At 36.9% G+C, this 22,328-nt stretch overlaps 1 protein-coding gene and 1 long non-coding RNA gene across 3 annotated transcripts in view; one reads left to right on the top strand and one right to left on the bottom strand.

The window, feature by feature from the left end:
* The window catches only part of UBN2 (ubinuclein 2), a 67,507-nt gene extending 65,954 nt beyond the window's left edge, over positions 1–1,553 (top strand). For both annotated transcript variants that reach the window (XM_060020971.1, XM_060020972.1), the window contains exon 17: positions 172–1,553. In XM_060020971.1, the coding sequence (XP_059876954.1) occupies positions 172–221 (50 nt within the window). In that variant the 3' untranslated portion in view covers positions 222–1,553. The remainder of the gene's footprint in view (positions 1–171) is intronic.
* LOC132431235 (uncharacterized) lies at positions 224–21,779 on the bottom strand. Its single transcript, XR_009520688.1, has 4 exons — positions 21,655–21,779; positions 21,031–21,196; positions 11,102–11,239; positions 224–342 (listed from the first exon to the last, which is right to left on the bottom strand). It is a non-coding gene; the product is annotated as an uncharacterized lncRNA (long non-coding RNA).
* Between the last annotated feature and the right edge of the window lie 549 nt (positions 21,780–22,328).

Consider the following 22,328-nt stretch of genomic DNA (forward strand, 5'->3'; position numbering starts at 1 on the left):
CTCCTTTATGTTCCCAACCTCTATACTGCTATATAACACGTAAGGTACTAAAGGTTATCTTTTCAGCAATGTCATCATCCACGTGAAAATTAAAAGTTAATTGTTCTTTTTGCTTTGTTTTTATTTTTTATTACATGCCGACCCATACCAATTAAACATCTCTTTTCTCAGATGGAGGCCAAAGTAAAGGGGACACTAAATTACCACGGAAATCTCAGTGACTTCCAGCAAGCAAAGGAGATGACACACTTGGCTGGCTGATGGAATCTACCTGATGGAAAAGTACTCATGTGGTCATAGGGCTGCTGTTCTGTCGATGTTTACATTCTCTCGTCCCAAGCACTGTGGTGAGGAGGAAAAAGAAAAGAAAACATTACTTGAGTAAAGCCAGGTGCAGGAGGAAGAAATGCTTTCGTGCAAAGTTAGTGACCTTTGGTCTCTTCTAAAGAAAGACAAAGTTACCATATTAACTGACTTGAAAGAGACTCAGTTGTCAAACCCACAGAAATACAAATTTGATTTTTCCCGGGGGAGGAAGAAGGAAATTGAGGATTTGGGTAAACTCCATCCATCCTGGGGGTTGGATCTGAACACTTGTAGACATAATTGCATAATAAAAGACAATATATCTGAAATTAGGCCAGTTTGTCAGGAGTAATGATCATGTCTGGGTGGACTGTGCAGCAAATTTGCCACAAAAAAAGTTAATGACCCTGTGTCTGATACAGACAGTAGCTGAGTATAAATCACGTACCCTCAACAATCCTGAACAAACTTGAATCTACTCCAGTGTGTAGCAACTCCTATGTAAGTCAGTGGACTAAAGATGCTTCAGGAAAGTCATTTTAGCACAGTGATATATATTACATTTTTAAGTCAAAATATTGAGCCCGTTGCTCTTAACAGACAAAACTTAGATGTTCCCTTTTTGTAAAAGGGTCAATTACATCTTCCATTCAGAAGCAGGTACTTAACTCTCTTCTTCAGGTGATTTGTGCATCTGGTATTGACTGGTTAATTCTTATTTCCATTCTTGATGTTAAAACGTGACTGTGTTCACATTTTCCTCTTGAGAAATGGGGATCTTTGATATAGGGCTGTGGCTTTGGTCCACTTAGCCTTTGCAGGCCTGCCAGTATGAACTTTAAATTTCCCCCAACATCACCTCAGGTTCACAACGTCTTCTGTTCTTTTAGCTAGTGGTATTTCAGGTGATTATTAACTATTGATATAAACAGGTATAAGTGTGCATTACAATGCTTCTTCATTGGTCATTCAAATGGCATATATGTATTTTTTTTTTGAATTTTGAAGATGGTATTTTAAAGGGAAGAATTAAATTAGGATCATTATGTGTACAGGGGATTATTTTTATAACTATCATAGTGTATTTTTACTCCCTATATCCAGTGTAGTGAAATTGATTTGGAGCATTTGGGATTTTAAAGCTTTACTAATATTTACTCAGAGTATTGATATGTGAGTAAACCTGCATATAATAAGACTCCGTTATTACAGCTTCCTCATGCAAATAGCATATTCAACAAAGGACGTTAAGGGAGATTTTTTTTTTTTTTTTTTTTGCGGTATGTGGGCCTCTCACCGTTGTGGCCCCTCCCGTTGCGGAGCACAGGCTCCTGACGCGGAGGCTCAACGGCCATGGCTCACGGGCCCAGCCGCTCCGCGGCATGTGGGACCCTCCCGGACCGGGGCACGAACCCGTGTCCCCTGCATCGGCAGGCGGACTCTCAACCACTGCACCACGAGGGAAGCCCCAAGGGAGAAATTTATGGTTATGTTTGGATACATTTTGTTTGGGTTTTTTCACCTCATCATTGTTCTAGTCTCTCTGTTTTCTTCCTATTTAGGCTTCTGAATGTTTTCAGACTGTACTCAAGAATAGTGTAAGCTTGATCCATTAACAATAACAGACTAACCTAAAAAAACCAGCATCAGATTGGTAGTAGCAAGATTCCTTGCATATGTTTTCATTACAAATCATCCTGTTACATTTACTCAGATAAGGGTATTAACCAGGCCCTTTTTTTACTTTCATGAGCAGAAGTTCCAAATAGCTTTAGGACTGTGAATAAATTAGCACAGATCTCTTTAGATCTGTAAGCCTATATTTTGACTTCAGAGTCACATTGGCTTGGTTATAGCAAAAAAAAAAAAAAAGTTAATAACTGAAAACTTTAGTTCTAAGAACTTGTTACAGTAAGAGGAAAGGATTATTTCAAAGGAATCATTGATATAATTACTTGCCTCTAAGAATTTAGTTTACCGGTAAAGCAAATAAGAATGTTGTATCAACCCTGGTGGATATTTTGGAAGGATATTGGGATGGTGCAGATAGGTTTGACTTGAATTGAGTATGTTTGATTAAAGTTTGTTTGGTTTTTTAACTAGGGAAACGTATCCAATTCTTGAGTTGTTCCAGTGTAGCATACCTCTTGCTTTTATTTAATTTAGAAAAAAGAAGTCTTGCTATTCTATTGGAACTTTCCTTTGGGAAGCTGCCTTTGTTTTACTTCCCGTACCAGGAGAGAAGTCAGAATGCACACTAATCTCTCTTCCTGAGGACAGCTGTGCATGTATTCATCTGCATGTGTATATCTGTACACATATATTTATCTATACATAAGTTCATTGGGACTTTCGGTTGAGGAGTAACTTTAATTTCTTAAATCCATGAACTGAATCACGCCATGTGAAGATCCCTGATGACTCTGTCCTCATTAGAGAAGAACAGGATTATCAGTTCTTCCCCAGTATCGTTTATAACTAACCGGTAAAAATAACTGAAGGCCCTTGGCTCTGTGGAGTTCTCATACGTGGAGATTCTGTTCTTTTCTCTTTGGTCTTGATTCTGCGTCACTGCACCACATTTTCACTACCTTAAGCCACTCCAATCAAGACTACCCTTTTCTGTTGTACAAGTGAAACCAACTTCCTTATATTTCTTAAAAAGTATGATCAAAGAGTTACTACATGTAAATACCTCTTTCTTTTCTAGGCCATAACATTGAAAATGGTGTCCATACTGTACAGTCACCTATTTTTACAGTTTGTCTTACTAAAATCATACATACAAATCGGTTATTTTTTAGCACAGAGGCTTGTGACTCATATTCTATTTTTGCACTTGAAAGTCAAATTATGTTATTTTTTAAAATGATGAGTAATTTGGAAAGGATATAGAGCAATGTGTATTTCTGAAGAGCATTAGCAACACCCCGATGTAAAAGTAATCAGCACACAATTATGTCCCATTTCAGCGGGATTTCTTGATTCAGGAAAAGTAAGCTGTTTTCAACTGTCTTGTATTTTAAATTGCCTTCACTGATGTATAAGCTGTTACTGTACATACAAGTTAATCCTCAGTATTCACGAGCAATAATGAATGGTCAGCAGAGTTGTCTCCAGAGATAGCAGTGCTGAGCCTCCGTTGGAGACTGAGAGCAAAGTGTCAAGCTCATTCAGAGCCTCCACAATAGATGTAAGCAATAATTTAGTTATAAGTCGATTATAATTCTTTCTCATATGCTTCTGAGATCAGTGGGTAAAAGAAATCATGATTTTAAAGCAGCCCGAAGAAATTAAGTTTTGGGGAAAGAAGTGAGGCTAATCTGAAATCACAAAATCTTGATATTGAGGGAATCAGAGGATTGTGTTAGTACATTCTTTTATGCCTACCACCCCTTTGATGGATGCTGTTAGCCCAAATTACATTTTTTAATATCAGAGAAGCTGAATAGAGTTTATCATATCACCCAGGTAGGAGGAAGAACCGGGCACACACATGTTTGAATGCTGTGGGTTTGACACCTGTTTGAAAACAACTTATCTGAAAAGATTTTTAACCCAGGATTTTTTTTTTCCCAAAGCAGATCTAAATTGTTTACTACCCAGGTTTGGAAAGGGCAGACACCTCTAATCTTTCTCCTATCGTTGCCCTCTACCACACCCCTTTCCACCTCTACTTGGTTCAAGACATTTTCTGAAATGGAATTCTACTGTTATTCAAACTGCCATTGATTATGAGAACGCTGTGTCCCTTGGGATCATCTCTTAGCACTCCAGTTATCTATCAGATTTGCTGCTACATTTGTAAAATGAACTTTGCCTGTAATGGTCAACTTTAATCTAATTTACAGTTCTTTACTTTTAGGAGGTTTTGTCATATAATTTGACCCATGTATAGAATTAGGATACTTTATTTTAGGGGTGTACCATAAAAGCACACTGGTCCCTGTATTCTTTTTATCATCATTTAGGTTTTGAATTTTTGTTTGCTTTTTTTGTTCGTTGATGTTTGTTTTGTCTTGTTTTAAATTAGAAGAGTGAGAGAAATCTGTAATCAGGCCAAAATTGAGAACTTGCCCCATGCTTCAGCACTGTAGTTTCTGCTGACCTTATGTTCTCAAAAGGGCACTTTTACTTTCTATTGTGCATGTATGATTGGTTTTTTGTTTGTTTTTGTTTTTGCTTTTAGGGGACTTTTGTTTTTGTAATAATGATGTGGAAGAAAAATGCAGTAGTAGGTAAATGACTGATTACAAACATGTTAAACAATTTTATTTTATAAAATTTAAGGGGAAGGGTTTAACTCTGTAGATCGTTTCTTAGCTCTGGTAAAATGGCTTATATTACTCCTCTAAAACATACTCAGTTCAGGCCTTTGTCTTTGTTAAGTGCCTTTTTTTTCTTTCTTTTTTCCCTTCTTTTGAAACTGTTCTCAGATATCCTAAAGTACAGGCTAATACGTCAGGGGATTCAGGAGGAAGAATCTCAAAACTTGCCAAGATCATGTCATGCTGTAATATTCTTCCTTTTCCTTATATGAATATGGATATATGTGTAAGATACATACATGCATACATATATATATCTGTATATATATGTATACATATGTAATATATATACAAAACTAGTAGCTGCTGTACCATTGCATCCTTTCTAAGCACTCCCCTATTAATGCTTGCAAAACTGCCTTGTTTATTCCATTGCTTTTAGTCAATTCAAATGGATAGATTGGGAAATTGTCTTTTCACAAGATACTATTTTCCCCCTTTGAATATCTGTTTGTAGAAGTCAACAGCAACAACAGCTATAACTATATATATATATATATAGATATATAGATATATATATAGATATAGATATATAGATATAGATCTAAATAAAATAAGTCAGTTGTTACAAGTAAAATAAATTTAGTGGACTCATTGACTATTCCTGGATGTAATCCACTACTCTGTGCCCTTCAAACTTGGCGTGCATAATACTAGAGAAAGCATTGGAATAACAAGAATCTTAGAGTCTTTCTGGGTCAAGTTGATAAGGTACACAACGGCAGGCAAGACTAAAGACATGGGAGAGCTAGAGTTAGAACCATGGTATTGTTTCTGAGTTTTGAAGGAAGTTAGCAACTTTGTCAATACTAAAAATGCATCATGTATTCTTCTGGGAAATAATTTTTGAAGAATTCATATAGCTGCATATCTGTCAAAAGGTTAATAAACTTAGAAGTAGAAAGACTTCAGATTCTGAGGAAAAACACTCATATAACCCATAGCATTCTTGAGAGAGCTTCAGTTTTCTTATTTGCCAAATAATTACATTTGGCTTAATACGATTTAATGGTCATTTATGTTTCTCCCTTGAGCAAAATAACATAATATTCGATAGCTAATATTCATCAGTTTCTTGTTGAAAACAGATGTGACATGTTAAGGGAGACTAAATTGAACCAATCCTCAAAGCCCAGTACAGATATATCTAATAAATGCCCCCTTTTAACTACATTTTAACTGAGGAGACTGGTGGCCAAAAAGGAGAAAGCAGAGGCTCCTGGTGGTGTTACCTGATAGCAAGACTGTTATCAGGTGGCCTCAGTTCAGTCATGTTACTCTTGAATTACTGTGTTTAGGGGGAATATCATTTAACCTTTGTGCCTCAGATTACCCATTAGAAAATTGGGTATAATAATATTCACCTACCTCCCAGGGATATCAGAGACTTTTTCAAAAATATTTTGAGTTTTTCTAAAATGTCCTATATAATTTAAAAAGTATTATCATTTTCCTGCAGAGGCTAAAAAATGTTTCCCTATGATGGGTATAAAAAAGTACCATATGATTTTTAGGTTTAAAAAAAAATCACTGGAATTCTAATTTAGATACATATTTGTTATTTAAACATATTATATCTGTGGTTGGATAAAATGCTTAGTTTCAGGTTAATAAGTGGGGAGGGGGTAAATAACACTAAGTTTCTTAATTATAAGTAGATTTTTTTTAGCCATTTATGGTATTATTACACGTGTGATCTTTGCCAAGGTTGTGGAGCTGAAGCTAGCTAAAGCTTGGACGATTGGTTATTGGAGTTGATTAATGATCCCAAACATTTTATCTGCCTCACTTTGCCATATTCTCAGTCTGATTTCCTTATATTACTTGTTTAGTGATGGATAGCTAAACTTTTAACTTTCTAAGAATGAATGGGAGTCTCCTCCTTCTTGTAAATCGAGATTGTGTACTCTTGCTGTAACTGTAGGTTTATCCAGCTTTGCACTGAAGGGGCAAGCACTACACACAGTCAGCTGGGTGTACTTTTAGCCAGTCTACCTTTGTAATTTATGCTTCTTCAACCGTGAAAGAGTTGGAGCCATCAACTGCTCAGGTGGTAGGAAAATGGGAGAGGGGGGAGGCAGGATTCTTTTCCCATAGCTGGGGAGGGGGTGGGGAGGGCGGGGGTAGAAGGAAACATGTTTTGCTCAACTCCAAAGAGGAAAGGAAGGTCATCTTATCCTACCCTCCACTGGGTATATTAAGCAGTAATACATAGAATTTTCCTTTTATCATTGGAAACAACAACAACAGGAAAAAATGGATGCCGCCTCTCTGAGCTAATTGCTTAGCAACATCTGTTAGGGGGTGTGTGTAGATTTAAATTGTAGCACGTATTCAGGGTCAGGAAAGAGAATGTAGGGGGATGAGGAACAAATTATCCAGTGTAAGTGAGTCAGCAGAAAGCGCCAGGCCCAAGCAGACAAAGCCTCTGGGTTAATTCCCAGAACTGGCTGAGGCCCATTTAATCTCTAGTGATAGGATGTTTTTCCTTAAAAGTCACTTTTTGGTTTTTTTGTTGCTTTTTCCAGATAAAGCCTTAGTTAGTAGCCTCTAAATATCAACTATGCAGATAAACACACAAATTTTCCACACTTTTTCTTTTTTCCATTCTTTAAATAACAGATGTTAATTAAGACTTCTACCCAAAGAAATAAGGCATAAGGGTTTTGTTGAATGTGTGTTTGTTCCTCTAGGGAAAATTAATGGAAACATAAAAATAGAGATATTTTGTGTGTTCATCTATCCTAAAATGTGAACTTTATATTCAAAAACTAAGTACAGATACTGGTGCAAACTGTAGTTAGAATCATGGAATGTCTTTGGGTTAAGATAAAACCATCCCAGTGTTCAATTCTGAGAAAGTTTTAGATTCTGTGGCACAGTGTTCAGGTTTGTGGAGCTAAACAGATGGTCAGACTATAATTAAAAAGCTTTGAATATTAATGTCAAATTCTTATTCTTTCTTCATTTTCTTTAGTCTTCATTCTTCTTTCCTCTAGTCTGAGCTCTTCAGTTAACCATTCCATCAACCAATTGCTACACTAGAACATAAGTTGCTAAGAGTCCGGGGAGGAAAGGTTAAACTGTCTTTCACCTCCTTTTCTCACTCACGTTGGCCATCTATGCTGTGTTCCCACTGAATTCAAAAGTAAAGACTATAGGCATTTCTAGGAGACGGTTTACATCCCAGCACAGACTCAGACAGGGACTGGTAGGATTTTAGTCAGACTGCTTTTGAATAACTTAGTATTAAATTACATTTTTCTCAGATACTCCCAAAGTACCGTTTGCTTGAAAGTAACTATTTGTGATCTTTGTTTAATTTCCTCATACTGTAATACTTCTTTTTTCCAGCCTTTCTTACATATGTACATTTTAGATCGGGTTAGTACTTAAATTTTGGACACTTTTCCGAACTGTTACCCAAACAGGTCAAGAATACTTTTAAAAATCTCAGTAGTAAAATCAAAGGGGTCTATATGTCCAGAACTTAGAGTCATCACTGGTGACCTGAATTACTTTTCTCTTCTTTGCGTTAAAAATAGATTTCTCTACTATATAATGTAGTAGCATCTACATTGCATGGCTTCCTCAATACTTTTCAAGATTATTCAGAAGAGACACAGACCTTTTTTAGGCCTCTTATTTCACATAATACTCTGCCTTGCTTATTTTCATTACTTCCCCTGGAATAAACCTACTTTGCAAAGGTCTGAGTCAGAGAGGCCATATGAATCCTTCGTACCAATTTTATGTTCCTCAGAAAACTCTCTATACGTTATTTACTCCCATTTGCCAATAATAATATAATTCTATTTTAATCTAGTTTTAAAATATTTTGTAATAAAGCACTAATGGAAACCTAATTGAAATACAAACAAGATGATTATTACCTAAGATAACTTGGAGATACTTCTGTTTTTGAAGTTAACAGCTCCATCTACCCTCTAAGCACATTTAGGAGTCAGCAGTAACCAAGACCAGCCAAGTGGCATGTTTTTCTATGTGACAACCTGCCCTTTATTTGTCACATCTCAGCTATATTATATTTTCTGTCCTTGCGGCCATAAACTTCCCTCCTTTTTTTGCTTCTCTATTCTGTTTGCAGGGGTAGTGTGCCCTGTGCCCGCATATTGGGTTTTCTTTCCTGTACCTGTGAAATTACCAAGAATTACCCCAATTTTGGCCAGAGGCATTAAAAGAGAAGTTATTCTCAGTTGATAAATGTATTACTGTTTTATATAGGTAGTCGGAAAGTTGACCAAGTTTGGCCAACTTTTAAAATCCTGGCTATGTTACATAATTAATTACATATACTTCTGAGACCTTCAGATAAGCAAGGGGCCCTTTCACCAGTAGAGGTAGGTTTCCAACCTATACGTAATTTCCTGGCCAGCCTCCAGAGAAAGGATTCAAGCTTTGTACTGTTCTTTTGTTGGCTGTCATTGAAAAACTATATTATAGAATGTATCAAAAATATCTAATTGTTCTTAAGAAGAGTATGTAAATCTGGAGCTTGCCCTTGTTTGTTGCTCGCTAAACATTGTAAAGCTTAAAAGAAAAGGAAAGGAAATCTCTGGCTGGTGAAAATTTTGTGCCCCAAATAATGTGTTAATCAAAGTTATCTACCACGGTAACCAAGTGATGAGTGTTTTCTCTTTTATTACAAGCAAGAAAATTTATTTGCAGTTGTAAAACTTATTGTGGGACTGCAGGCCTATTTACTATAAATGATTGGAAATAAGGATTCTGATTTTTAGTCTGGGTTAAGCACATATTTCCAACCCTTGCGGTATGAATTTTCATAAAGGAAAGACTTTTGTTTGGTAACAGAAGGAAAAACAGGACTTATTTATACAGTGAATGTTCACTCTGTAGAGGAGCTTCCCTCCAGTTACACATCATGTTCTTACTTTAGCCGCCTCCACACTTGATATAGATGCCAACATGTTTTACAACGAGTCTTGAAGGAAGGAGCCTACATAATTGTTGCTCCTCCGGGTGAAAGGCCCTGGTTACTGTACTGCATTTGTTTATAGGGAGGTGTGTTTTTGCTAACTTGAAGGGATATACTGTATTTTAAATAAGTGTGTGACTTAATATTTTGGGATTTTTTTTCCTCCTTTAAAACTGGACCTGAACACAGCTTTGAGTTGATATTTGTAATAATCTCAGGACCTGAAAGATTGTAGCATTTAGTGTGTCTTAAAAATTATGTACTGTACCAGCCATGGATTTTTGTAAATATACCTGTCTCCCTTTTTTGTATTATTTTAGTAAAAAAAATAATAATAAATTTAAATACAATGGGGTGGTGATGACATGTGGACGGGTGTGGGTATGTATGTGTGTGTGTTTGTATAAGGCTCTTTTGAGATGAACTGGTGCTTGTTTAATTTCCGGCTCTAATGAGAGCAGGAATATGGACAAACTGCTGCTACTGAACCCTGCACTGAGCCTAGCTGTTTCCATTGCATTTCCTAGTGATTGACCAGGAAATGACTAAGTTAAATTCTTCTTCCCACTGCCATCTTGCCTTTGAATTCTCAGTTCTACACACTTTTTGAACTTCAGTGGTAAATCTTTCCAAACTTTGGGTGGTTTGCTGGTCTGTAGTTTTTAAAGAGCTCTTGTCACTATTTTCTAAGAAGAAAGAAAGACAGGTAAATTTTTTTAACCAAAAAAAAAATCACATTTCATAAAATCCTGATGAATTTTGGACATGTGAGAGGACTTGAACATTCCTAAATGTGGATCTGTGAATTTAGTAAATTGACCCCATTGATATACTCTTTCAGTGCAGGGATTTCTTTTTTTTTTTTTTCGTAACAGCCTTGCTCATATTCCAGGTGTAGCTAAGCAAACCCCTGTTTTAAAGCAGGAGCCTTATTTGATTCAGTGTAGATGTTTTCCTGTCTATCCTTTGTGACAGGGCCTTTTACATGAGTGTTTTTTCTTTTTGTATGTGTTATGTGTTTGTTGTATTAAATAAAGAGGAATGTACATATTATTCTTGTGTCTGTTGTATCATTGGACTAACTTGGATTTTAATATCTCATTCTTTCAGTGGTGGTTGAGTATCTCTTGCCTGTTTCACACTGTGCTCGGTGCTGTGGGATACAGAAGTAAGGGCATAGTCCCCACCCTCCATATATTTACAGTTTGCAATCACATGAGAAGTTAAAAGCCAACAGTTCAAAATTTATCACAAAGATGTGGTCCATGGCCATCTGACATTTGAGTTCAGAGCAGGGGAGAGATTGGATTGGAAAGATCTGGGGAGAATTGTCAAGTTGATGGCATTTGAACTAGGCCTCCAAGAATAAGTGGGATTTGGCTGGGAAGGAGGAAAAGGGAGCATCCTGAGCAGAGTCAGGAACAAACAGGAAGGAGGCCAGGCTGGTATGAGGTAGACACGGGGGTGAGTAGGAGAAGCCAGACTGTGGGAGTCTGGAATGCAGGCTTACCAGGTTCTTCCTTCAGGTTATAGGGTGTGTGTGTGTGTGAGTGTGCCTCCAGGATCAAGGCTTGCAGTTGTAGATACAGGAATTAGTTGCATAGGTGAGCATCTTTTAGTCTCGTGGAGGACTTCTTTAGGAAAAATACTGTTAAGAGAAAAAATTTAAAATTCAGCCTTAGAAATCCAGGTAGAGTGTGGGAAAAGGATGAAAAGATAGAAAGCAACTTGTCAGAGAAATTGAACGGTTTTGTCATTTATAAGTGTATATGTGCATAGAAGATACAGAAAATAACATAAGCCCCCAAATACAAGAGTGGTGGTACTTAAGTGTATTTTCAGTGCATTGTCATCAGGATGAAGAATTTAAAAGGCATGGTCCTTGTGCAGGGAGGCGGATAGGCTGCAAGTGCTTTTATGAAAAACTAGTAACATTTAAGGACAGTTTTGCAAGTGTGTTCTTGAGAGTAACAAGAAATCTGTAGTTAAATAGTAAGACTACACTTAACTATGTTGTCACCATCTTGTAAATGTGTGTTAACATATTAAAGGTGCCATTGTTAAACCAGATTTTTTAAACCCATAATTTCCTGAGGCTTATTTGACCATGAAATACTTTTTTTCATGTAACTTCAATTAACATTAAATTATATAAGGCATGTGAAGCACTTAGCCCAAAGACACATAGTAAGTACTAGGTAAATGTTAGCTTTTATTATCATTCATACTAGTTCTGTTTTATTATTTATTATATAGTATATATATTTTTAAAGTTTTTAAGAAGAAAAAACATGGCCCAAGGAGTTAAGGATTTCAGAATAACCAAGTCAGTTTAGAGAGCCGAGAAGTAAGCAGGTAGAGAAATGCAACCAGTTCTCTAGAGTTGAATGAAGGACCGGTGTCCAGAAGGGGGGCTGGTTCAAAGGAGTATAGAAAACTCCAAAGCAGGAAGTACGTTTTACACTTGTCTGTGTAGTCAAGAAACCGTCTCAGACCTTAGCTTTGGCACAGAAAAGAGTGTGGCTAGTTACGAAAATCGACAACTGTAGATGGAGCTCGAAGGCGGAAGTTAACAAATTGGTGATGGAGCTACTTTGCTTCTGCAAATTTATTCTAAGGGGAAAATGGCCTTGTACAGAGGTTTCTGTACGAGTGTGTTCATCTGTGTTGCTCATAACAGTAAAAGTTTGAACCAATCTAACGTGCTAGAGGGGATTGGTTAAGCAAATAAAAATACTACTACTAAACAAAATTGTTTTAACAGAAGAAATGATTAAGATGTCCATGTATTAAATAAAAGAGCAGTTATAAGTGTTAATACACATAGATAGGCACAGAAAAAAATATATGGAGGGACATACACACCAAAATATAAAGATTGGTGAAATGAATGCTTTTATCTTTATCATTTTACTTAAATGTATTTTCAATGAACATGGATAACATTAGCAAGTTTTTTGGTTTGGGTTTTTTTTTTAAGAAATAGTAGGTGGACTTAGTTGAGGAAAAGGGGAAAGAAATGGGAAGGAGCCTCTTGCTGTCTCATCACTGGGAGAGGGAAAAGGAAATAATTTATTTCTTCCACTCAGACCCTGCTAGATCCCAGAATTGGATCTGGCTTAGAAGGAAGACACCTGAACTGCTTGATTTAAAGTAAAGATTTTTCTGGAAGGTTATGCTTGCACTTAGTTAACAAGAAAAAAAGTACCAAATACACGATTATACAGTGAACGCAAAGCATCTTTCCTACCCATGGCCCCATTTTCCTCCCTCAGACCAACCACTGCTACCAATTTCTCCAGTTAAAAGTATAAATATGCATCTGACCTTTTGCCATAAATTTAGCGTACGTATCTGCTCTACCATACCTAGCATTTTTTTCTCTATTATCTTGGAGATTATTCCACACAGTACATAGAGGTCTGTCTTGTACTTTTTGACAGCTCGTAGTATTCCATAGTTATAGTACCATAATTTATTGTATCCGTTAATGGGCAGTTAGGTAACTCTCACAGGTCACATTGTGATATCCTGTAGGTATTTGCGGTCTGTGTACGCATGTCAAACCAACAGTCAAAAGTTCGTTTTGTGATGGATGATAGTGACTAACATTCCAGATCTGAAAGTTCGTGTCTGGAGTCTGTGGCATCGCTTCATATCTATGTAAAGCTTTGAGGAATACTTGAGAAAAGAAATCTTTTCTAAAACAGTTTTGAAAATTGGAAGTAAAAGAACTGCTTCTAGGTGCGCGAAGGGTTGCGTTAGCTTGCAGGTGGGATCGTGAGCTTTTCAAAGGACAGTGACAGCCCCTCTGATGCAGGTGTCATCTAGTAAGATTGCTCTTCCTCATCAGTATGTGCCTTGACATGGCTTGTTTTCTCTGTCTCTGTGTATAGTTACCTCTTCTGTGTCCCTGTGTCGACCTTTCACTATTTCCCACTATCGTTTTTCTAGTAGGGTGACACGGCATGCAGAATAGGCTGACATTAAACAGACTTGGGTTCTCAGGTCCCCATTATGAAGCTGTGGCACTTTAGACAAGATGTGGATCTCCTTTCAGCCTGTTTCCTCACTTCTGCAGGGATAATTTCCAGTGGTGGGGTTTGTTGTTGAATTAGAGACAAGATATAGAAAGCACCTAGCATAGTGCCTAGCACATAAGAAGAGCTAATGAATGGTGGCTACTATTATTCTGTCTCTTTTCTGCCTTTTTCTTCTTAAATTCATGCTTCCTCTTGCTCTCCTAATTTCCCCAAATATAGAAGTGAAACCAGTGTTTTCAAAAAATCTTAAGAAATATATACATATATATATATATATATTTAAAAGTACAGGAGTGGATAAGTATTAGTTAAAATTCTTTCATTGCAGGTGTCAAACCCCTGGCATAAAAAGTAAAGGGAGACTGCTCTAAAAATGAAGTCTGTTAAACAAAACAGTTAAGGGAATCTTTCGATTCATGTAAGTGAGCCGTCTAGAGGTAAACCTAGTTTAGGTAAAGCTTTATCGACTGATTCAGTGTCACCAAGAGCCAGCCATCTGTCTCTGCCCTGGCATTCGAAGTGTCAGGTTTCACAGGTAGCCCTCTGACAACTACTGCCTCTCCCTTCATAGCCAATTGGCTGCTGCATTTCCAAACTGTATGTTAGTATGTGTTGTATATAGTTTATTTCTGCTTTATTGTACCTCAAATGCAAAGCAATGCACTAATCATGTGCCTCAATCCATAGCACATGGTTTTCATCACTTAATACAAGATCTTATTCCCTCATTTTATTATAAATTACGTTTCTCCTTCCTTCCTTAGTCCCCATTCCCTCTGTCCCAAAGGTACCCACCCTTACTCTTTTAATATGTGCCCCTTGTTATGCATGCTTTCTTCTATAACTTGTAGTGTTATTTTGTGTGTATGCAATTTTAATTTATATAAATGGTCCTGTGCTATAAATTGTGCTGTTTTCTACTTTTCTCACTTATATTGGTCCATGTTGCTCTCTGTACATCCTACGTGTTGCATAGTATTTCATATGATGCGTCCACCACTTTCTGCATATCCGTCCTCCTAGAGGTGGATACCTAGGGTGTCTCCAATTCCTTATTACCATGAGAAAAGCTATAGGTAGTCTGCGAATTGCCTGTTCATCTCTTCTCATTCTATTGCATTTTCATCTTTTTATTGTGATAATAATCTCTTAACAGTTTCAGACATGTCAGATATTTTAGTCTATTACCTGTCTTTTTAACTTTGCCTATGCCATCCATTATTGACCAGAAAACCTTTTTTAATAGTCAGTTTTTGTCTAACTTATGTTTTGAGGGGTTTGTTATGAAATATTTCCCTTCCCCTAGATCACAAAGATATCCTCCTACATTCCTTTGAATATTCGGTTTTTCATTTAGAATCCATCTGTTGTCCATTATACCTTGTATAATGTAGGGGTCCAGCTTTATTTTTCTTCATTTAGTGGGCCAGTTTTTTCCCAGCACCATTTAGTAAGTCAGTATTTCTCCCATTAATTTTTGGTGCCATTTTTATCATATGTCAAATACTCATATATGCAATGGTCTATTCTGAGCTCAGTTCCATTCCATTGTTCTTTTTATTTCCATACCAGTATAGACTTATAGTCTCCCTTAATATTTAGTAGGCAGAGTCTCCCTCTTTGTTCCTCCATGTTCACTCAACTAATCATGAATTGTTATTCTTCTATATAAATTTTAGAATAAAATCTTCAAGTTCCATTCAAAAAATCTAGCTGAAATATTTATTAGGATTGAATTTAATTTGTAGTTTACAAAGAATGGAATCTTTAATGTTAAATTACCTCATTCATGGTATGTCCATTTATTTAAATCCTCTTTCATGTCTTCTAGTAAAGCTTTTAAATTTTCTCTGTAAAGGTATTGTTTGTGTATGGATTTCTAGGTACTTTATAGTTGTAGATTTTAAGTATGGTATGTTAATCTCTATTATGTTTTCTAGTGACTTTTGCTAGGATCGGGGAATGCTGTTGATTTTCACAAGTTGCGTTTGTATCCAGCAACTTTGCTGTACTCTCTTATTCTAATAACTTGTCTGATTATTTTATTAACTTTTCAACTGAGTTAATCATACACTCTACAAATAATGGCAGTTTAATCTCTCCCAGTTTTTTCACTTTTTATGTCTTGTTTTAGAGTATTAGACTCTTTAATAAGTACTATGTCAGACAGTAGTTGTGAAAATGCCATCTTTGTTTCCTTCTTTCTTTTTTTTTTTTTTTGGCCACACTGCACGGCTTGTGAGATCTTAGTTCCCCGACCAGGGATTGAACCTGGGCCCATGGCAGTGAAAGCATTGAGTCCTAACCACTGGACTGCCAGGGAGTTCCCATCTTTGTTTCTTATTTTAACAGGAAAATATCTAAATTTTCTCCATTAAGTATAGCGTTTATTCTATATTTCTGGTTTATAGTTTTTATGAAGTTAAGTAAATTCTATTCCCAATTTTCTGGAAATCTTGCTCATAGTATGATTTGAATTATGTCAAGTGCTTTTCCTGTAACACCTATGTACAATCAACCCACTTGCAGAAAATTTCTTAGAAATGTATTCATAATATTTTTTATTCTTATAAACTCTGTTGTATCTGTATTTGTTTTCCTGTCCTCATTCTCTGTTTTGCTTATGTGCATCATCTCCCTTTTTCTTATTCAGTCTTGGCAGAGGTTTGTTCTTATTAGCTTTTCAAGGAACCATGAGTTTTATTGAGTTCATTATGGTTATATCTTTTCTTTTTTTTAAATTGAAATATAGTTGATTTACAATGTTATGTTAGTTTTGGTTATATATATATATTTTTTAACATCTTTATTGGAGTATAATTGCTTTACAATGGTGTGTTAGTTTCTGCTGTATAACAAAGTGAATCAGCTATACATACACATATATCCTCATATTCCCTCCCTCTTGCGTCTCCCTCCCACCCTCCCTATCCCACCCCTCTAGGTGGTCACAAAGCACCGAGCTGATCTCCCTGTGCTATGCAGCGGCTTCCCACTAGCTAGCTATTTTACATTTGGTAGTGTATATATGTCCATGCCAGTCTCTCACTTTGTCCCAGCTTTCCCTTTCCCCTCCCCGTGTCCTCAAGTGCATTCTCTACATCTGCATCTTTATTCCTGTCCTGCCCCTAGGTTCTTCAGAACCACTTTTTTTTTTTTTTTTTTTTTAGATTCCATATATATGTGTTAGCATACGGTATTTGTTTTTCTCTTTCTGACTTAACTTCACTCTGTATGACAGACTCTAGGTCCATCCACCTCACTACAAATAACTCAATTTTGTTTCTTTTTATGGCTGAGTAATATTCCATTGTATATATGTGCCACATCTTCTTTATCCATTCATCTGTCAGTGGACACTTAGGTTGCTTCCCCGTCCTGGCTATTGTAAATAGAGCTGTAATGAACATTGTGGTACATGACTCTTTTTGAATTATGGTTTTCTCAGGGTATATGCCAAGTAGTGGGATTGCTGGGTCGTATGGTAGTTCTATTTTTAGTTATATCTTTCTGATCTATTGTTCTTTTCACCAATATATAATGTCGCTCATTTTTCTTTATGACGTGTTTTTGCCCTAATATTAAATTTAATATTCCAGCTATCTATATCCTGAATAATATTCCATTGTATGAATATATTATATTTTTATTTATCCATTCATTAGTATGGACACTTGGGCTGTTTCCACTTTTTGATTATTATGAATAATGCTGCTATGAACATTTGTGTAAAAGTTTTTGTAGGATATATGTCTTCAGTTCTTTTGGGTGTATACCTAGGAGTGGAATTCCTGGGTCATATGGTAACTCTATGTTTAATTTTTTGAGGAACCACCAAGCTGTTTCCCACAGTAGCTGGATCATTTTACATTTCCACCAACAATGTATAAGAGGTTAAATTTCTCTACATCTTCACCAGCACTTGTTATCTTCCTTTTTTTTTTTTTCTTGGTTATAGCTATCCTGGTTGGTATAAAGTGATATCTCATCCTTTAGATTTGCATTTCCGTAATGACTAATGGTTTTGGGCATCTTTTCATATGCTTATTAAGTATGTAGTGTATTAAGTATAATTTACTTATATTAGTATATTAAATATATAAAAGTACTTTTTCCAGGAGAGTTTTCTTTCTTTTTTTATATTTTATATTTTTTATTATTTTTCTTATTGAAGTGTAGTTGATGTACAATATTATATAAGTTACAGTGTACAATATAGTGATTCATAATTTTTAAAGGTTATACCCCATTTATTACTATTATAAAATATTGACTATATTCCCCATGTTGTACAATATATACTTGTAGCTTATTTTATACCTAATAGTTTGTACCTCTTAATCCCCTACCCCTAATGTTACCTCTCCCCCATTTCCCCTCCCTATTTTTAACCACTAGTTTGTTCTCTATATCTGTGATCTTCTTTTCTATTATATTCACTAGTTTGTTGTATTTTATTTATTTATTTTACATCTTTATTGGAGTATAATTGCTTTACAATGGTGTGTTAGTTTCTGCTTTATAACAAAATAAATCAGTTATACATATACATATGTTCCCATATCTCTTCCCTCTTGCGTCTCCCTCCCTCCCACCCTCCCTATCCCACCCCTCCAGGTGGTCACAAAGCACCGAGCTGATCTCCCTGTGCTATGCGGCTGCTTCCCACTAGCTATCTACCTTACGTTTGGTAGTGTATATATGTCCATGCCTCTCTCTCGCTTTGTCACAGCTTACCCTTACCCATCCCCATATCCTCAAGTCCATTCTCTAGTAGGTCTGTGTCTTTATTCCTGTCTTACCCCTAGGTTCTTCAAGACATTTTTTTTTCTTAAATTCCATATATATGTGTTAGCATACAGTATTTGTCTTTCTCTTTCTGACTTACTTCATTCTGTATGACAGACTCTAGGTCTATCCAACTCATTACAAATAGTTCAATTTCATTTCTTTTTATGGCTGAGTAATATTCCATTGTATATATGTGCCACATCTTCTTTATCCATTCATCCAATGATGGACACTTAGGTTGTTTCCATCTCCGGGCTATTGTAAATAGAGCTGCAATGAACATTTTGGTACATGATTCTTTTTGAATTATGGTTTTCTCAGCGTATATGCCCAGTAGTGGGATTGCTGGGTCATATGGTAGTTAGTTTGTTGTATTTTTTAGATTCCACATATAAGTGAAATTATACAGTATATGTCTTTCTCTGTCTGACTTATTTCACTTAGCAGGAGAGGTTTCAAAGAGACCCTTTGTGCTGTAAACTTTCTAAGGCCTTGTATGTCTGAATGTATCATCTTTCCATCCTTACATTTAAGTAACAGTTTAGCTGGGTATAATATTCTAAGTTATTTTCCTTCATCACTTAGAATATATAACTTCATTGTTTTCTTTGTCTCCAGTGTCTTTTAGGAAGACTAATGTCAATCTAATTCTTATTCTTTTGTGAACTATCTGCTTCTTCTCTCCAGAAGCTTTTAGAGTTTTGTTTTTGTCTTTAATGTTCTTAAATTTCACTGTAATGTGTCGAAGTTTTGGTTTTTCCATATTTATTCCATTTGGTACTCCATGAGATCTTTGAAATGGAGTCCTTTTTATCTTTCATTTTTTTAAAGTTCTTACTTATGATTTCTTTAAATATCTCTTCCCTAAATCCATTTTCTCTCTTACTGTGATTCATATTGTACAGATATTGACATTATTATTATCTCTTAAATGTTCTTTCATATTTTCCATCTCTTTCTAGTACCTTCTAGGAAAATTCCTTGAGCTGATCTAGATTATTATTCACTTTTCAGCTAGCTAGCCATTGTTTTTATCCAGTCTGTTGGGTTTGTTCAGCTATTACATGTTTCATATATATTTCCATTTGGTTCTGTGTAACTGCTTGTTCCTTATTATTAGCCTCTTTGTGAGGATCTTTATTATGCTTATTTTAAGTTCTTGATCTGTGTTGTTCCATTCTGGTTTGTCTATTAGGGTATGTTCCATTAATTGTCTCTTTGTTGTGATTATACTCCTCAAGTATCTCATTATTTTCAGGTGTGAGCCTGTTTTTTCTTGGGTTTAGCAGCTTTCTCAGCTAGTGATATATACGAAGGGGAGAGGCCAAGGTCAGGGCCCTAGCATATGCTTAGTGGGTTGGGAGCATCAGACCCACAAGGTCCCAGGCACCAGAGTCAGACCTTGAACCAAACTGTAGGTCCAATCCTACAGTTTATTGTTTTCCACTAACTTGCTTATACTGGCTTATTTCTGCATGTGTGTGGTGATTTTTTATTATATATCCCTGCACTTTGGCTTTGGGCATTCTTTGAGGCCTTGTTTTAAAGTGTGTTCCTCTAAAAGAGTATTTGAGTTTGCTTCTTCCAGGCTTCTAGGAACATTACCAACCCAGGACCACTTCAAACTAAATGCTCAGCTTAAGGATTTCAAGGACACACAGACAGGAGGACTTTCAGCCACAAATGTATTGGAGTGGTTACTGCTGGTGGTTAAGAATTCTTGTAGAAGGTTCCCTACCCTGCCACCCAACCCTGAGCTGAGGTTGAGACAGATAAGTCTCCTCTTGGTGAGGTCAGGGATATTTTTTTCATTCCCAGCAATAAGGTCAATTGTTGGGGGCTCCATCATTTTGCAAGAGTTTATGATCTGACCTCCTACCATGCTGCTCTGAGGCTTTCTTTCCTTTGGACTGCCTGAGGCAAATTAAAATCTAGACTGTAGGCCACCAGGAGTGAGCAGATATCTTCAGGGCAAATGTTGCTTTTATTGCTCACTTACCTCCTTTTCTCTGACCTCGGTTGTTCTGGCTTCCTTTACTGTCAGCTCAGTCAAACTTAAAAAAATGTATTTTTATGTTTGTTAAAATTTCACCCAGGACTTTGTGTTTTATATGGAGAGAGATTTCTCTGCACATCTAATCTTCCATAATGTAAAAAACAAAAGTCTTATATATAGGTTCTATAAAAATAGTTATATCTCTATATAAACACATAATATTAAAATTTAATATAATTAATATAAGATTATACGTAATAATTAATATGTAAATATCAGAAAGTTCTATATTAACTGTACATTCACACAGTCCAGTTCACAAGTCAGACTGTCCCATGCTGCCTGCAGTGCATCAGGTGTCCTGCTGAAAGAGCAGGAGTTCCATAAGGAGGGTTTGACAGTGGTAACTTCATTTACTAAAGTGGGAATCTTTCTGTGTCAGTTTCACCAGAAACCCCAAAGGCTGAGAACAAAACAGTAGGTGCCAAGTCCATCCACATTCTAAAGGGAAAAGGAGCTAGATCACCTGTGCACCACATGCTAAGAGATTGTGAACTAGATACTGGGAAGCACTGGCTCAGTGCTGGGAAGGAAGAGCTCGGCACCCACCTTCAGGCTCTGTGAGAGAATGTGAGAAGATTCCTTTGGAAGCAGCTGTCAGTATGCTGGACGTTTCCATTCCGCTCCCCAAGCAGGAGAGGGTGGTGGTGCTTCCTCTTCACCTCATGCCAAATGAGGAGGCTGCTAGAGGACCATTGGGAGAGCGTGACACATCCTGTGGAGTATGAGGGACACAGAAACTGGTGTCTGACTCACTCCTAAAAGTCTAAAGACAAATGAGGAGTAGGTGGCTAGCTCCTGGAGAAGACAGAAAAGGAGAGAAGGCTGCAATGGGAATGGTTTACACTCCCAAAGTTTCCGAGTTCCTGTGGGCCTGATGTGGTTCTCAAGAAAGGGAGCCAGATTTGGTCATTTTAAGAAGGAACCCAGCCAAAGGGAACACCTGGATGGATGGAATGACCTCAGTGGAGGGGAGGCTCCTGGAAACTAAGGGGCCGGGGCAGGAATTCTAAGTAACTAGAGAAGGCATGGCCTACAAGGGAACTACAGCTGAGAGATCCCCAGAGAAGGAGAAACTATTGAGAACCTACAAAAAAAGAAGCAACACTGGAATCTGCTGCTCCCGGAGGACACGGACACCAGCTTATCTCTACCAACAAAGTAAGACCTTACCTCTTTCTTCTTTCCCTTGCTGTAACCGGCCCACAGGCCTGGAAGAGCAGCCAGCAAGGGGGCAGGAGGTAGTGAGAAACAGAAATGACACTGATCCTGACCCCCGTTCTCCTTCACATTTCCAGACTGGAGGAGGAGAGAAATGTTAAATTAACTGACATTTGAAGTTTTGATCTGATCCTGGATGAGACTTGTTCATACCTAGAAAAAAGAGACTATTCTTAAAATGATCATGATAACTCTTTAACCTGTTTGTCACCTAAAAGAGTAAAGCTGTAAACTTCATCCAACCATAAGAACAAATCATTACAGCAAGTGTGTAGGGGCGCTCATGAGAAAACAAAGTTGCTTTCTGTTTATACAAGTCTAGCTTGTTCCAGGAAGAGGTTGCCTTTGAAGAGCAGAAGAGTAGGTGGGACGTGTCCTACTGCCCTAACTGCCCATTTTTCACCCTGTGGCAGCCTCAGCTGACAATGGGGAGAGGTCTTAAGCAATGACGCTTGGAGTTTTAATGTTAAACAGACTGGACTTTTTTAAAACCAAAGGAAAAAAAAAAAAGCCAACTGTCCTGTTATTTCCTAGGAAAGCTGTGTGAGCCACCCACGATTTCATGCCGGAGAGGAAGAAATGCACAAGCAGCAGTGGAAGGAGGAATAAATTGCTCTCTGCTTGTA

The sequence above is a fragment of the Delphinus delphis genome, chromosome 9 (assembly GCF_949987515.2).
Source record: "Delphinus delphis chromosome 9, mDelDel1.2, whole genome shotgun sequence".
Lineage (NCBI taxonomy): Eukaryota > Metazoa > Chordata > Mammalia > Artiodactyla > Delphinidae > Delphinus > Delphinus delphis.